At 42.6% G+C, this 17,675-nt stretch overlaps 1 protein-coding gene across 1 annotated transcript in view; it reads right to left on the bottom strand.

Annotated features, from left to right (window-relative positions):
• ADGRE1 (adhesion G protein-coupled receptor E1) overlaps window positions 1-14,323 on the bottom strand; it is a 76,519-nt gene extending 62,196 nt beyond the window's left edge. The window contains exons 1-6 of the mRNA XM_052643222.1: window positions 14,269-14,323; window positions 10,523-10,555; window positions 6,894-7,040; window positions 3,307-3,462; window positions 3,075-3,194; window positions 640-786 (exon numbers count right to left, since the gene is read on the bottom strand). Of these exons, the coding sequence (XP_052499182.1) occupies window positions 640-786; window positions 3,075-3,194; window positions 3,307-3,462; window positions 6,894-7,040; window positions 10,523-10,555; window positions 14,269-14,305 (640 nt within the window). The 5' untranslated portion in view covers window positions 14,306-14,323. The remainder of the gene's footprint in view (window positions 1-639; window positions 787-3,074; window positions 3,195-3,306; window positions 3,463-6,893; window positions 7,041-10,522; window positions 10,556-14,268) is intronic.
• Window positions 14,324-17,675: the final 3,352 nt, after the last annotated feature.

Here is a 17,675-nt window from a genome sequence, read left to right on the forward strand (position 1 = left end):
GGATGCGTGTGACTGTGGTGGTGGTGACACTAGGTCATAAAAATACCATGCCAAGTCATCACAATATCACACACTTCCACCTGGTTCTCTTGAGATGCCCATGTTTGACTCAGCTGCCATACTGTGTGGAAGCTCAACTAGCCATGCAAAAAAACAGCTCTCGTGGAGAAGAACTTAGACCTCCAGCTTACAACTCTGGCAGAGCTGCCAGCCAACAGCCAGCACCACCTTCACCTTGTGAATGAGCCCCTTTCAACGTGGATCCTCTAGCCCCCAGTTGAGCCAACACAACTGTCACTGCATGGAAGAATGTCAAGCCATGAGCAGCAAACTCAGCCCAAATACATGATTATATTTTGTTTGTTGTCTAATTCTGTCACCATGATAAGAAGTTCCAGTAAAATAAATGTTTTTTTTCTGTGTTATCACAGTATCCTCCATCCCTAGAATAATGCTTGGCATATAGTAGGTGCTCAAGAAGTGTTTGTTGAATGAATGCATGAATGAATCAATTGCTATTGGTTTCAGCTTTGCATATGAGGGCTTTGAACTCAGCTAAGACCCACCTCAACTTCTCCCCACCACTCCTGTCTTTTCAAATACATTGGACTTGATTCCCCAGAAGACCCCTCTAAATACCTTCACACATCTCTCCTCGCCCCTGGAAACTTTTCCTTCCACTTCTGGATTGAAAACCTGGGTTGCAGACACAAGAGTAGCTTCCAACACTGTTGTGGCAAGTCGAATGCTCTGGGCAACTTCTGGGATTGGCACATTCGTCCACATCTGGTGAGTAGAAATGAAAACCCATGTCAAAGAAGGAGAAGCAGCAAAGATGGGACACTACAAACACGAGATTGTCTCCACCTGACCTGCCCCAATATCCAGACTTTCCCCTTCTCCCTAACCTCCCTTGATGTTAGGCATGGCCATGAGAATACATTCAGGCCAACTTTATGCACACAAAAGAGTGACAAATAGTTTCAAACAATAATGATCATTGATTGCAGATCATTGTCATCCTTTAATTCTCCCTGTGTCCACTATTTTGGATGAGGTTTGTGCTACACAGTGTTACCTTGCTACTCTGCTCTTTCAGATGTGGGGTTTGGGTCCCCAGCCCTTGACTCTATGACTTGCATTGAGCCAGTCAATACAGGGCAAGCAACATGGTGCTACTTCAGAACTTAGATATGGAGAAATCTATGTCCTTCTACTCCTACACTGGGCCCCTTGCCTGTGCCATATGAACAACTCCAGGCTAATAAAAAAAAAGACAAGATGGAAGAGAGATGAATCATCCCAGATGAGCTCCAGGTATGTGAGACAGCCCAGCCAAGATAAGCGAAGCTGACACACAGCTGCCCAGAAACACATATAGACCAGCCCAGTGGAAACCGAAAGAACTGACCAGCAGAGCCGAACCTAAACTGCCAACACATGGAATCCAGAGAGCTAAATAAATGGTTGTTGTTTTAGTCACTAACTTTCAGGGTGATTTTGTTACTCAGCAATAGCTAACTGCTACAAATAGATTGCAAAAGTCATAGATGACTGTAAATATCTCCAACTCCAAGCAAAGAGGATATGATAAGAGCTTAGCCACTCCATGCATTGCTTGATGGAGTCACCCTCCCTTTAAATATATAATAGTGCTGCAGCAGACTCGGGAAGATGGAGCCCTTATCTCTTCATGAGAATATTCTGGCTTCAGTGTGGAGGATAAATTTGATGGAGTAACACTAGAAAAATGGAGAGACTAGTGAGGTGGTTACAGTACTAATGATGGTACATAAACCAAGGAGAGAGAAAAGTGGAGAGATTTAAGACACATTTAGCAGATAGAATGCAGAGAAGGCAACAGCAACCCACTCCAGTGCTCTCGCCTGGAAAATCCCATGAATGGAGGTGCCTGATAGGCTGCAGTCCATGGGGTCGCGAAGTCGGACACGACTGAGCGACTTCACTTTCACTTTTCCCTTTCATGCATTGGAGAAGGAAATGGCAACCCACTCCAGTGTTCTTGCCTGGAGAATCCCAGGGACAGGGGAGCCTGGTGGGCTGCTGTCTATGGGGTTGCACAGAGTCGGACACGACTGAAGTGACTTAGCAGTAGCAGCAATTGCCCAATGACATAATGACAGATTTAATATGAAAGGGAAAGGAGAATCAAGAATAATTCTCAGGTGAAACTTCCATGCTGATCCAGTTGTTAAGACTCAGCACTTCCAATGCAAGGGGCACGGGTTCAGTCCCTGGTGTGGAAACTAGGACCCTCCATGCCATGTGGAGCAGCCAAAAAGTATTTTAAAAAAAAGAAAGAAAGAAAGAAAGAAAAAGAACTTTCAGGTCTTCATTTAAATATCTTTTAGGAAAAAGTTTTGATGTTTGGTTCTGAGCTTTCCCCAGGACTACTGATATTTAGGACCAGATTATTATTGGTTGTAGGGAGGCTGCTCTGTGCATTGGAGGATGTTTAGCAGGATCTCTGTTCTCTACCCACCAGATGACAGTAACACCAACCACCCCATCACCACCACCAGTTTGAACAACCAAAAATATCTCCAGATGTTGTTAATATCTCCCCTCAGGAGTGGAAAGGTGTGAATCATGCTAATGATAGAGCTCCCTGTTACTCTCAAGTCCTGCCTGATTCACTGCTTAACTCATAGTAGACACTCAAGAGTGAAGAGTGAAGTGAAAGTTGCTCAGTCATGCCTGACTCTTTGTGACCCCATAGACTGTCCATGGAATTCTCCAGGCCAGAATACTGGAGCAGGTAGCCTTTCTCTTCTCCGGGGTATCTTCCCAATCCAGGGATCAAACCCAGGTCTCCCGCATTGCAGGCAGATTCTTTACCAACTGAGCCATCAAGAAAGACCAGTAGACACTCAATGGGAGTTCAGATCCACATTCTTCTACTTAATAGCTGTGTATCTCTGGGCAAGGGACTTTACCTCTCTGAGCCTCAGTTGGATCATTCCTAAAATGAGGATCATAACCCTTACTTCATAGGATCATCAAACAAAGCTCTCCGTTAATTGAGAAGGTAAAAAAGATCAGATTCTCTATACTTTCACAGATGGAGTTTTTAAAGGTGAATCCAACTTTGCAGCTGCAACAGTAGCTTCCCAAAGAGTTGATGCACTCAGAATACTCAGGGCAGACCCCAAGGGAGAGGCATTCATTAAAGTCTGAAGAGCAGTGGAGGAGAGTGAGCAGACAAAACGTTAGTTGTCTAAAGTTAGAACACACGTTCCTAACAGTAGGAGCTGTCCACCAAAGACCCATGTCTGAGCCCTTTACCTCTACAGGTGAAACGGCCTCGCTTTCCTGAGATCCAGTTATTTCCAGTGGGAGAAGAGAAACCAGTCATACAGCTGCACCTATATCTCCCAGGCAGATTTCTGCAGATTGAGTTAGGGCCACATGGTGTGGGCCTTTGAGAGCATTCATCTATATCTGGAGGGAAAAAGAGTCAGAGTTACAAATCTTCAAATACAGTTTGTATTTTCCAAAGATGGCTGAAACAATGCTTTCTATTTCGTATACCCTTAATTTAATGCCCTTTTTTGGTACTCCTTCTGTCAAGCAGTGGGGTCTATATCTCCTCTACTTGAATCTGAGCATACTTGTGACTATGGTGGTAGTGACACTGTCATTAAAATTACCACGATAAGTCATCAAAATATCACACACTTCCACACCTTCTCTTGAGATGCTCATGCTTGACTCAATTGCCGTACTGTGAGGAAGCTCAATAAGCCATGAAAAAAACAGCTCTCATGGAGAAGAGCTAAGACCTCCAGCTCACAGCCCTGGCAGAGCAACCAGCCAACAGCCATCACCAGCTTGCCAGCCTTGTGGGTGAGCCTCTTTCAAAATGAATCCTCTAGCTCCCAGTTGAGCCACTTCAACTGACACTATGTGGAACAAAGTCAAGCCATTGTCAGTGAACTCAGCCCAAGTAGAAGATTCATTCAGGAGCGAAATAAATGATCATTGGTGTTTTAATGCACACAGTTTGCTGCTACCCAGAAATAGATAGCCAGAACATTTTGCAAACGCATTATACAAATTTACTTATTAAAGTGCCAATAGAATTGTGCAGTCTTGGTACCATGGGGTGAAAAGGAAAAAAAAAAAAAGAAAGTGAAAGTCACTCAGCCATCTCCAACTCTTTGTGACCCCCTGGAGCCTGCCAGACTCCTCTGTCCATGGAATTCTCCAGGCCCTTCTACTGGAATGGGTAGCTGTTCTCTTCTCCAGAGGATCTTCCTGAGCCAGGGATTGAACCCAGGTCTCCCGCATTGCAGGCAGATTCCTTACCATCTGAGGGGTGGTCCTCCCCTAATTTCCTTCACCCCTGCTCTGCCAGATCACCCTAAATAAATACTTTCTATGTATTTATCATGCAGATAGTAACATTTATTCCAGCCTTAAGTAATGAAACACTAGAACCACCTAATTGTCTATCAACTGCAGGGTGAGTAAGTCTAGAGCTGACATAAGGAATAAGGTAGCACATTCCTTCATTTGACAAGGAACTATAAAATATTCACAATGTATTAGGTACCACAGGTCAAAGACAGAGTATATAAGATTCTTATGTAGTATCCACCATTTTCTAGATGGGAAATGTTGCTTCCATCCTTTATCTAAAAACAAGAGCCCAACAAGTCTACTATGTTTACTGAATAACCCATAAACTGTAGCCCAAAGATTTTTTTAAAAAACATTTGTGCAGATGACCAATACACATGAAAAAATACTCAACATTGCTAATTATTTGAGACATGCAAACCAAAACTACAATGAGGTACCACCTCACAGTGGTCAGAATGTCCATCATTAAAAGTTCTACAAATAATAAATGCTGGAGAGAGTGTGGATAAAGGGGACACTTACACACTGTTGATGGGAGAGTAAATTGGTGCAGCCACTATGGAGAACAGTATGGCAGTTCCTCAAAAAACTAAGAACAGAATTGCTTATGATCCAGCAGTTCCACTCTTGGGCGTATATCAGGACAAAAATATAATTCAAAAAGACACATATACCTCAATATTCATAGCAGCAGTATTTACGATAGCCAAGACATGGAAGTAACCTAAATTTTCATTGACAAAGGAATGGATAAAGAAAGTGTGGTATGTATATACAATGGAATATTACTCAGCCATAAAAAAGAATAAATAATACCATTTGTAGCAACATGGATGAACCTAGAGATTATTATACCATGTGAAGTAAGTCAGACAGAAAAAGGCAAATACCATATGACATCACTTATATGTGGAATCTAAAATATGACACAAATGAATTTATTTACAAAACAGAAATAGGCTCACAGATATACAGAACAGACTTGTGGTTGCCAAGGGTGGGGATGGGTAGATTGGGAGTTTGGGATTAGCAGATGCAAAGTATTATATATAGGATGGATAAACAACGTCCTACTGAATAACACAGGGAATGATATTCAATATCCTATAGTAAACCATAGTGGAAAAGAATACATATCTATCTATATATATATAATGCCTGAAACTAACATAATATTTTAAATCAACTATATTTCAATAATAACTAATTTTTTAAGAAAAGGATGTTTGGAGCTCCCTGGGAACTATAATAATGGAAATAAATTATTAAATGGAAATCTTGTTCAGAGCTCAATAAACTATAGCCCATGAATCAAATCTGGACTGTCACTTGTTTGTATAAATAAAGTTTTATTAGAACACACTTCCACTCATTCATTTATGTATCATTGATGGCTGCTTTTGCACTAAACTGGAGTATTGAGTACTTAAGAGAGAGATCATACAAATTGCAGTCTCCAAAACATTTACTATCTGGCCCCTTACAGAAATAGATTGCAGACCCTTGCAAATTATGTCAGAGGCATCGTCAGACCTTTACTGTCAAGAGGAGAGTTTGGGTCTAAATATAAGGAATATAGACCTAAAATTTAGCTCATTCTAGAAATTATTTTAGTTTCTATTCTTTCTATTAATGGTAGCTCTTGGGACTGTACATGTGCCTAGCACACTGCATACATTACTGCATTTAATCTTCTCAAATATCCTTTAAGGTAGGTACTCTTATACATTCATTTTACAGATGGAAAGACTGAAGCTTAGAGAGATTAAATACATTTCCCAACATCTCACATCTGGAGTGTGACAAATAGCTAAGTGGTTGAGAGACTGCCATTAGACTCAAAAAGACCTGGCTTTGAATTCCAGTTCAATTGTTCAATGACCCTAAACAAATCATTTTAGCTCCCTAAGCCTCAGTTTTCTCATCTGTACAATGGAGATCATCACAGTGCCTATACTATGTGAAAATGCACATAAAGACCTTCACACAGGGCCTGGTATTCAATACATATTAAAAATTATTTGCATGGAGAGGTGACAGGAAGAAAATCAGTGTTTATTTTTGTATATTGACATACAGCATAATTTTCTTTCTGTTTTTATGAGAATTTTTTTGCCAGGTCTTAGTTGCAGCATGCAGGATATTTAGTTGCAGCATGCGGAATCTAGTTCCCTGACCAGGGATCGAACCCCAGTCCCCCTGCATTGGGAGCATGGTGTCTTGGCTGGACCACCAGGAAGTTCGTTTTTTTTAATTCTAACACTTGTCTCTAAAATCATTAGAGTTTTTAGTGACCAGGAATTATTTTTATAATAGAAAGAAATTAAGAAAGAAAGAGAAAGAGATGGGGAAGGAAGGAAGAAGGAGAGGCAGAGGAAGGAAGGAAGGAAGGAAGGAAGAAAACAATGCTTTTACCTACCTACATCTGCTGCCCAGCCAGCTTCTATCTGATTTTACTACCAAATTCTGGGGAGGAGGGGGTGGGGTTTGATGGGGCATGAGCTCACCTTTGCATTCCACTCCTGGGCCCTTAAATGTCTTCAATCCATTGCTGGACAGGAAACCTCTTTTGCAAGCACAGTAGTAACTTGTTGAAGTGTTGGTGCAGGTTGCATACGCCGGACACAAGGTGGTATCTATACACCCATTCACATCTAGGCAACAGAGAAGAAGGACTTTGGGTTAGAGCCCCGAGTGGAGCTGCAAGGGAGAGGAGGAAGGTTGATCCCTGGCTTGGAAAAATCTCCTGGAGAGGGGAATGGCTACCCACTCCAGTATTCTTGCCTGGAGAATCCCATGGACAGAGGTGCCTGGAGGGCTACAGTCCATGGGGTCACAAAGAGTCAGACATAACGGAGCGACTAACACAAACACACGCGCAGAGAACAGTACGGAGGTTTTTTTTAATTAATGTGTCTATTTTAACTGGAGGCTAATTACTTTACAATATTGTGGTGGGTTTTGCCATACATTGACATTTGTGTACATGTGTCCCCCATCCCAAACCCCCCTGCCACCTCCCTGCCCTTCCCATCCCTCTGGGTTGTCCCAGTGCACTGACTTTGAGTGCCCCGTTTCATGCATCGAACTTGGAGTAGTCATCTATTTCACACATGGTAATATACATGTTTCAGTGCTATTCTTTCAAATCCTCTCACCCTCACCTTCTCCCGCAGAGTCCAAAAGTCTGTTCTTTACATCTGTGTCTCTTTTGCTGTCTCGCATATAGGGTCGTTGTTACCATCTTTCTGAATTCCATATATATATGTTAATATACTGTATTGGTGTTTTTCTTTCTGACTTACTTCACTCTGTACAATAGGTTCCAGTTTCATCCACCTCGTTAGAACTGATTCAAATGCATTCTTTTTAATGGCTGAGTAATAGTCTGTTGTGTATATGTCCCACAACTTCCTTATCCATTCATCTGCCGATGGACATCTAGGTTTCTTCCATGTCCCAGCTATTGTAAACAGTGCTGTGATGAACATTGGGGTACACGAGTCTCTTTTAGTTCTGGTTTCCTCAGTGTGTATGCCCAGCAGTGGGATTGCTGGGTTGTATGGTAGTTGTATTTCCAGTTTTTTAAGGAATCTCCACACTGTTCTCCATATGCTGTACTAGTCTGCATTCCCACCAACAGTGTAAGAGGGTTCCCTTTTCTCCACACCCTCTCCAGCATTTATTGCTTGTAAACTTTTGGATCGCAGCCGTTCTGACCAGTGTGAGATGGTACCTCACTGTGATTTTGATTTGCATTTCTCTGATAATGAGTGATGTTGATCATCCTTTCATGTGTTTGTTAACCATCTGTATGTCTTCTTTGGAGAAATGTCTGTTTAGTTCTTTGGCTCATTTTTTGATTGGGTCATTTATTTTTCTGGAATTGAGCTGCATGAGCTGTTTGTACATTTTTGACATTAATTCTTTTCACTTTTATTTCCGTTACTCTGTGAGGTGGGTCATAGAGGATCCTGCTGTGATTTATGTCAGAGAGTGTTTTGCCTATCTTTTCCTCTAGGAGTTTTATAGTTTCTGGTCTTGCCTTTAGATCTTTAATCCATTTTGAGTTTATTTTTGTGTATGGTGTTAGAAAGTGTTCTAGTTTCATTCTTTTACACGTGGTTGACCAGTTTTCCCAGCACCACTTGTGAAAGAAATTGTCTCTTCTCCATTGTATATTTTTGTCTCCTTTGTCAAAGATAAGGTGTCCATAGATGCGTAGATTTATTTCTGGGCTTTCTATTTTGTTCCACTGATCTATATTTCTGTCTTTGTGCCAGTACCATACTATCTTGATGACTGTAGCTTTGTAGTAGAGCCTGAAGAAACTAGGAATAAAATGACCATATGACCCAGTAATCCCACTACTGAGCATATACCCTGAGAAAACCATAATTCAAATAGACACATGTATCCCAGTGTTCATTGCAGCACTATTTACAATAGCCAGGACATGGAAGCAACCTGAATGTCTCATTGACAGATGAATGGATAAAGAAGTTGTGGTACATTTATATGATGGAATACAACTCAGCCATAAAAAGGAACAAATTTGAGTCTGTTGTAGTAAAGTGGATGAAACTAGAGCCTGTTTTACAGAGTGAAGTAAGTATGAAAGAGAAAAACAATATCATATATTAATGCTTGTGTATGGAATCTAGAAAAATGGTACTGATGAACCTATTTACGGGCAGGAATGGAGACGCAAACACAGAGAACAGACTTGTGGACCCAGCAGGGGAAGGAGAGGGCGGGACAAACTGAGACGGTAGCATTGACATAGGTATCATCATGTGTAAAATAGACAGCCAGTGGGAAACTGCTGTCTAGCACAGGGGGCTCAGCTCAGTGCTCTGCGGTGTCCTAGATGGGTGGGACAGGGGGCGGGGGCCCCAAGAGGGAGGGGATACATGTATACTTACAGCTGATTCACTTCACTGTCCAGCAGAAATCACCATTGTAAAGTCATTAGTCATTGATTTTAAAAACTATGAAAATTATGGCTTTTCATTACTAAGGTCTTGACAGCCAGACTCTTTGACACCTACAACATGCTTTGTCTATTTCCCTTCCCTGCATAATGCCTCGGGTTCTCTCTTTCTACTCATTTCCAGCTTCCTCTTTCATCTGCAGAGGCAAAACTTCTCTTTGCAGATTTCTGGTGTATTACCACTTGTGATCTCTCAACTCTGAGTTTCCTATTACTTTCCTCTAGCTCTACCTCTCATAACTCAAATCCATCCCAAACCAGAGTAGCAGCACAGTCAGTCCTGTGTGACCGGGCACCTGTCAGCCTTCTTGGCTCATCTTCGACCTGGTCCCACTAGCCACGTTCACCTTTGCTCTGTTCTCCAAATTTTCTCTGGTCTGCAGATCTTGCCAGAATCATGTGAGCCAATTCCTTACAATAAATCTTTACACATATTTATATGTGGGCTTCCCAGGTGGCTCAGATGGTAAAGAATCTACCTGCCAATGCAAGAGACCTGGGTTCGATCCCTGGTTGGGAAGATCCCATAGAGGAGCGCATGGCAACCTACTCCAGTATTCTTGCCTGGAGAATCCCATGGACAGAGAAGCCTGGTGGGCTACAGTCCATGGGGTCTCAAAGAATCAGACATGATTGAGTGGCTTTCACTTTCACTTTTATTATCTCTGCTCCTTGCTGTTTATAAACATACTCCCTTCTGAAATGCTCTGTGTCTGGAAATTCTTTTCCAACATGCGCTCGGACTGCCGTGACAGTTGCCACGGGCGTGAGCCCTAGAACCAAGATTCAGACCCAGGAAAGGCGATTCCACAGCCCATCTCGTGACAACTCCACATAGAGTTGAGTCCGCACTTTGGTGGTGCTAGTGGTAAAGAACCTATCTGCCAATTCAGGAGAGGTGAAAGATGCAGGTTGAATCCCTGGGTGGGGAAGATCTCATGGAGGAAGGCCTGGCAACCCACTCCAGTATTCTTGCCTGAGAATCCCACGGACAGAAGAGCCTGGTGGGCACGAAGAGTCAGACATGCCTAAAGCGACTTAGCACACACACATTACACTATACATATTAATCAGGTAACAAAACCAAGAGACAGAGGCACTTGCCCAAGGTCTAATTGCCTTCAGGCTGGGGGAGTCTCTTACCAACATCCGACGACGACCGCCTTGGCCGCTCATCTGCAAGAAAAGAGAAGTCAGTAGATTTTTTGAGAGCTGGCCATGCCCCATTGTCTCAAAGCAAGCTCCTTGTTTTCCTGGACACCAGTGATCACGGTGGTGAGTTGCGAAAGCGGGAGTGGAGAGGTAAAGAGGAAAACCCAGGCTCTTCCTGAGGATTTACCTTCATCGGGGAGGTGGAAGGAACTCCTCATGAATTCTTCACCCCTTGCCAGGTAACAAAGGGTGGATACCAGTGTTCATGGCAGCACTATTCATAATAGCCAGACATGGAAGTAACCCCCGTTCATCCACAGATGAATGGATAAAGATGTGGTGCATATGTGCCATGGAATATCACTCAGCCAAAAACAAGAATGAAACAGTGCCATCTACAGCAACGGAAATTATCATACTAAGTGAAGTAAATCAGAGAAAGACAACTATCATATGACATGGCTTATATGTGGAATCTTTAAGTATATGACACAGGCAAACTTATTTACAAAACAGAAATCGACCCACAGACATAGAAAACAAATTTATGGTTGCCAAAGTGGAAAGGGGGTCGGGTAGGGATAAACGAGGACTTTGGGATTAGCTAATGCACACCATTGTATATAAAATAGAAAACAAAGACCTATTATGCAGCACAGGGGACTATATTCAATGGCTTGTAATAACCTATAATGGAAAAGAATATGAAAAGGTATATATATATATATATATATCTCACTTTGCTGGACACCTGAAACTAACACAACACTGTAAATTAACTATACTTCGATTTTTAAAAATCAGTTTTTAAAAAAGGGTACATGTGTGCTAGGTCACTTCAGTCATGTCCAACTCTGTGCGACCCTATGGACTGTAGCCCTCCAGGCTCATCTGTCCATGACATTGTCCAGGTAAGAATACTGGAGTGGGTTGACATGCCTTCCTCCAGGGCATCTTCCCCACCCAGGGATCCAACCTGTGTCTGTTATGTCTCCTTACTATTCTGGATTGGCAGGCAGGTTCTTTACCACTAGCACTACCTGGGAAGCACTTAAAAAGGGGGTGGGGGAATTCCCTGGTGTCCAGTGGTTAAAACTCTGCTTCCATCGCAGGAGCCACAGGTTTAACCCCTGGTGGGGGAACTAAGATCAAACATGCTGTGCAGTGCAGTAAAAAAAAAAAAAAAGTTTAAAAAAATGGGTAGGGGAGCTAACAGCCATTCTTGATACTGCCCTCTTTCACTTCACCTAATTGGTGTCCTATCTCACACTGTCTCGCTGGCCTAGAAGCACTGCTTGACACACGCGGGAGTGTAACAGCCTCTGGTGTAATTCATACTCCAGAGCTCCTGGCAGGATCAGGCTGTGACTGAAACTTTCCTGAAACACCTTCTGAATGACTTGTTCCTGCCCCTGTCCCAATCCCTGCTCCTCTTCCTCCCCTACAAGGGTCTCCTGGGAGTCCTCCCTTAGTAAGTTACTCACAAGCATCCTCGTCTCTTACTCTGTTTCTTTGGAAACTAACCAAAAGCAGGTGCTGGTCCTGAAAGGGACAACAGAGGATGAGATGGTTGGACGGCATCACCAACTCATTGGACATGAGTTTGAGCAAGCTCCTGGAGATGGTGACGGACAGGGAAGCCTGGCGTGCTGCAGTCCACAGGGGTCACAAAGAGTCGGACACGACTGAGCAACTCAACTGAACTTTGTTTCCTTCTTTATTGTAGTCGATTTGCAATGTTGTATTAGCTTCTGGGATATAGCAAAATGATTCGTATCTATACATATATGTATGTATATATATTCTTTTTCATTATATATTATTTCAAGATACTGAATAATATAGGTCCTTGTGCTATACAATAGGACCTTGTTGCTTATTTGTTTTATATATAGTGCTGTGTATCTGTTGTTTCATTTCCTTTCATCTTTTGCTAAGAAGATAATAATTACTTATTGTAAAAAACTCAAACAGTGCAGAAATATATAAAATTAAAAGTGAAGATCTCCCTGTGCTCCGTTTTATACCAAGAGGTCACCACTGTCAAAAAGAGGGAATACTTCTAGGTTAAGTCCTGTTCACAAACTCAGTCATGTAAATATGTTAAATATAAATAAATGTATACATTCACACAATTTGCTTCATGTGAATGGTATCATGCAGTATACGGTCCAATACAGTAGATGGTTGTTTATACTGAAATCTGTTAAAATTAAGTAAAATGGAGCATTAATTCTTCAGTTACACTAGCCACACTCCAAGTTCTCAGGAGCCCCACTGACCAGTGACTACTGCAGATCTAGAACATGTTCATTGAAAGTTCTTTTCCACCACTCTGTTTAGCTTATAACTTTTTTTTCCATGTTACAGTAAGTCTTGCAAGCCAAGAGCAGCAAAATTTGCCAAGTGTTGAAGGTGGGCAATATGTACATGAGAGTTTGTTATACTATTTTTCCTACCTTTGAATGTTTATTTCTATAATTTAAAAAAAATTAAGAAAATAATGTTTGGAGCAACTTGCCAAGTCAGTTCACATGACTGAACTCATGCTTTCCAACAGCTGCATAGTATTGCATTAAAATGGGCTCTAACTGTGCCAGAGATAGCTCAGTAGCCCAAGATCAAACAAAAACTCCACGCTTTCCTTTCTGTGGTATAAAATTGACAGTAGAAGGCAACTACCCAGCCATGGACTATATTTCCCAGCTCACCTTGCATCCAGGCATGGTCATGCGACCCCGAGTGGAAGTGACAAGTGTCACTGCCAAGCCTGAGTTTTAATAATGTGCCTTCTCCACTATCTGCAGAGACTCCAAGGCACTAGTGTGGCTGAGTCACAAACAGAAAGCATCTGGGTTCCTGAATCACTTCATGTAAGAAAACCACCCACTAGCAAGAGATATCCTCACTGGACTCTTGAACAAACAAGAATTAAATTTCTTTTTCTTGAGCCACTGACTGGAGTGTATTTGTTGCATTAGCTTGGGGTACTCTAACAAATGCAGTAAGTTTTCTAGCCAGGTCTCAGGGGTAAATATACATTAGTTTACTCCAGTGTTGTTACCATGCTTTACCAATGGACAAAACAACTCATTCAGAGTCCATACTTCACAGCTGCAAGATCCCACAGGCTTCCTCTGGGACAACACCCACACATCATCTTGGTAGGAACAAGAGTAGAGTGAGAAAATTTGAAAGATTAACTCTTGCTACGATATAGACTGAGTTTCCCAAACAATGCTGAACCAGAAAACTGAGACACTGACAACATTAAGAACTGACAATGTTTCTCTTCCTGAATCCAGCAGGAGCTTGTGTGGAAGATGAGAATACTTAACAAAACATCCAGAAATGCATTTCTTTTCACATTGAGTTGTAGTTTGATTAAACTCCATACCCATGCCCATGGCACCACCATTTATGAAGCCAGATGATTGACAAAGTTACCTCTTTGGGTTTAAGCTTCACAACATTCCTGTGGGATAGGAACCCTTGTTACCTGTATTTTGCAGCTGAGGAAACTGAAGATCAGAGAGGTTGTGTGACTTGCCTGAGGTCACACAGCAATTTTAAGGTACAAGGGAAAGAGCTCAGGTGGGAACCGGGAGACAGGATGTTATCCCTTTCTTGGTGACTAACTAGCTCGTGGCAAGTGTCCAGCGGTGGTGCAGCCTCCTGGGACAGAAGCATCTCCTCCCCACCACATTGGGCATATGGAGTCTGTTCGCCCAACTTACGCCTTGTCACTGATCCCAGTGAGGGTAATGTGAGCATTCCCCAGGTGTATATACCACAACACCCTGTGAAGAAAGAAAAACACCATGATGCATCAAGAAGTTCTTTGGACTCAACCTGAAAAATTACTCCTGGAGTGGTCTCATAGAAGCAGGGCTTTTAAAAATATTTATTAATTTATTCAGCTGCACCAGGTCTTAGCTGCAGTACAGGGGGTCTTTGATCTTCACTGTGGCTGGCAAACTCTTTAGTTGTGCCAGGATCTAATTCACTGATCAGGGATCCAACCTAGGTCCCCTGCATTGGTAGCTCAAAGTCTTAGCCACTGGACCACCAGGGAAGTCCCTAGAAACAGATCTGATGAGCCTCAGTGAAAGCCCCAGCTGAGTGACAAGCATGAGTTATTATCTAGTCTTCACAGCAACCATTCCTGCTTTTCGGCACTTTATCTTTGTTTCTCACTTTGTTTGTATTACCTTCATTTCCTTTTCAATTAAGGAGAGTTCCAGCTGATTTTCAAAAACATACATTTTTTTTTTCTGGGCTTTGAAATGGAGCAAGACCTTACAGTCCTTGTGCCTCCCCCCAACCTCCATGTCCTCTGCCTGCCTTTTATCTGCGGAAAATTTGAGTTAAAGAATCAGTTTAATCCGAGAAACGAGAACAGGCAGAAACAAAGGAGAGCAAATAATGATTAATGCAGTCATTAAGCATAGTCAGGCACTTTCAGTTCCTTCTCAAGGGCTACAGACAATTTTCTGAGCCACAGCCTGTGAGCTGTCTTATTCTGAAAGCCCCACCAGGTGGAGAAGTTAACGGCATGAGGGCCAGACAGTAGCCACGGCATAAGCTGCCACAATTCTGAGAACTGGCCTCAAAGAGATGACAATAAACCCATCCTGGAACTGAAGATTGGCTGTACCTAAAACAACCAAGGTGACACTGGTTAGACCACTGATGACCAAATTGAAGATGACTGTCAACGACGACTGCGCTGTTTCTGTGTGTAGCCTCCTCCTTCTGTCCATGAAAACTCTTGTTCCACTGGCTGCCAGTGTAGGGGAGCTGGCCTTTGGGCAGATGTCTGCCCTCCCTCCTCAGCTGCCAACATTGAAATAAAGCAAACTTTCCGCCAACCTGGCCTTTTTGCTGGCTTTTGAGCAGTGAGCAGCTGGGCTCACCACCTTTCAGTAACAGGCTGTAAAACTTAAGTTTATGAACCAATGAAATCAGAGTTATAAGGCAAAATAGAAAACGGAGACCAACACAATGAAAGTCCACCTTCTAAGTTCTCAGGTTCCAGCCTGTATCTGCCTCAGGGAGATTTATCCTTACACTTCCAGTTTATTTCATGCCGGAGAAGGAGCCTCTACAACTTGTTCGCAAAGAAATTTCAATGCTTTAAAACTATAATCACATGTTTCAGTGGTTGTAATTACTTAAATACAATTACTAACTTATAGCTTGGGTTTCTGTCCGTTCAAGTTTTTTTTCTTTTTCTAAAACATACATTTAAACAAGCATTCTCAAAGAAAATAACCTCTCCCTTAAAAAGGCAAACCTTGGCTCTTGTGAAGAGATGAAAAGAATCTTGCTCTTTTACATATAGAACACATACAGTTATGCATATAATATATAAATAAGTATATAGTATATCCATAGAGCTGCCATGTGTTAAGTGTTAGTTGCTCAGTCATGTCTGACTCTTTGTGACCCCATGGACTATAGCCCACTAGGCTCCTCTGTCCATGGGATTCTCCAGGGAAGAATACTGGAGTGAGTAGCCATTCCCTTCTCCAGGGGATCTTCCCTACCCAGGGATCAAACCCAGGTCTCCTGCATTGCAGGCAGACTCTTCATGATTTGAGCCACCAGGGAAGTTCATAGTATATCCATAGTATTAAATTGGATGGGAGGGTAAGACGATTCTTAATTTTATTTTGGCCAAGCCGCTCGGCACAGGGGAATCATAGTTCCCCAACGAGGGATGACACCAGGGCCCTCTGCAGTGGAAGCACAGAGTCTTAACCACTGGACCATCAGGGAAGTCCACAATTCTTGTTTTTTTTTAATGTTTAAAAGGCAGTTCAGCTACTCCAGCATTAAGCTCTTCTCTGTCACCATCACGACCACCACCATAATCGCATCATCTTCATCGTCACCACCGCCACCACCATAGCTTTGCCATCATCATCATCTTCAGCATCGCCATTGTCACCACCACCACCATCACGATCACCACCGTCATCGTCACCACTCTTTGCATATTAAGGGCAGAACTGGAGTGCTAATGGCCAGCACTAATGCTGACACGTCAAAGAAGCAAGTCTGCATTTTAGCACTTGAGGTCCACAAGTGACCTGCTCCTTCTAATGCAGCCTGCCAGTCAGCAAGTCCCAAGGAACCTAACTCCTACCTTTCTTTTGTTTTTTGTTTGAAAATCACTCAGTCGTGTCCTAGTCTTTGTGACCCCATGGACTATACAGTCCATGGAATTCTCCAGGCCAGAATACTGGAATGGGTAGCCTTTCCCTTCTTCAGGGGATCTTCCCAACCCAGGAATTGAAGCCAGGTCCCCTGCACTGCAGGCGGATTCTTTACCAGTTGAGCCACAAGGGAAGCCCAAGAATACTGGAGTGGGTAGCCTATCCCTTCTCCAGCGGATCTTCCCAACCCAGGAATTGAACCCGGGTCTTCTGCATTGCAGGAGGATTCTTTACCAACTGAGCCATCAGGAAGCTTTATCTCTAACTGAAATTCTCTTGCTCTTTAATTATTTTAGAGGCAGCAAAGTATCATGTTTAAGCATATCAGCTCTAGTGTCAAAATGCTTGGGTTTAAAATTTTGTTGTAAGAGGACTTCCCTGGTCATCCAGTGATTAGGACACTGAGCTTCCAATATAGGGGACTCAGATTCAATCAGGGAAGTAGATCCCATGTGCCGAAACCAAAAGAGATTCTACATGCCACAACTGAGACATGGCGTAGACTTATACATAAATAAATACTTCTGTAAAAAAAAAATCAAACCCAGAAAAAGCTGACATCTGAAGAAAAATAACAAGGTTGACTCCATCTCACTGTTTTTCAGAAATAGCTTCCCTGACTTCCCCCATCACATAATCCCTAGTCACACTCTACGGCAATTTCTTCCCTAGCAATTGTCACTCCCTGAAATGCTTTTGTTTGTTTGTTATTTGGAGCAGCACAGTTTAGAAAAAAATTGCAGACTCCGCAACCAGGTTGTTAGTGTTAGTTGCTGGGTTGTGTCTAACTCTTTGCATCCCCATAGACTGTAGCCAACCAGGCTCTTCTGTCCAAGGAATTCTCCAGGCAAGAATACTGGAGGGGGTAGCCATTCCCTTCTCCAGGGGGTCGTCCCAGCCCAGGGACTGAACTCGCATCTCTC

The sequence above is a fragment of the Budorcas taxicolor genome, chromosome 7 (genome assembly GCF_023091745.1).
Source record: "Budorcas taxicolor isolate Tak-1 chromosome 7, Takin1.1, whole genome shotgun sequence".
Taxonomy (NCBI): Eukaryota; Metazoa; Chordata; class Mammalia; order Artiodactyla; family Bovidae; genus Budorcas; species Budorcas taxicolor.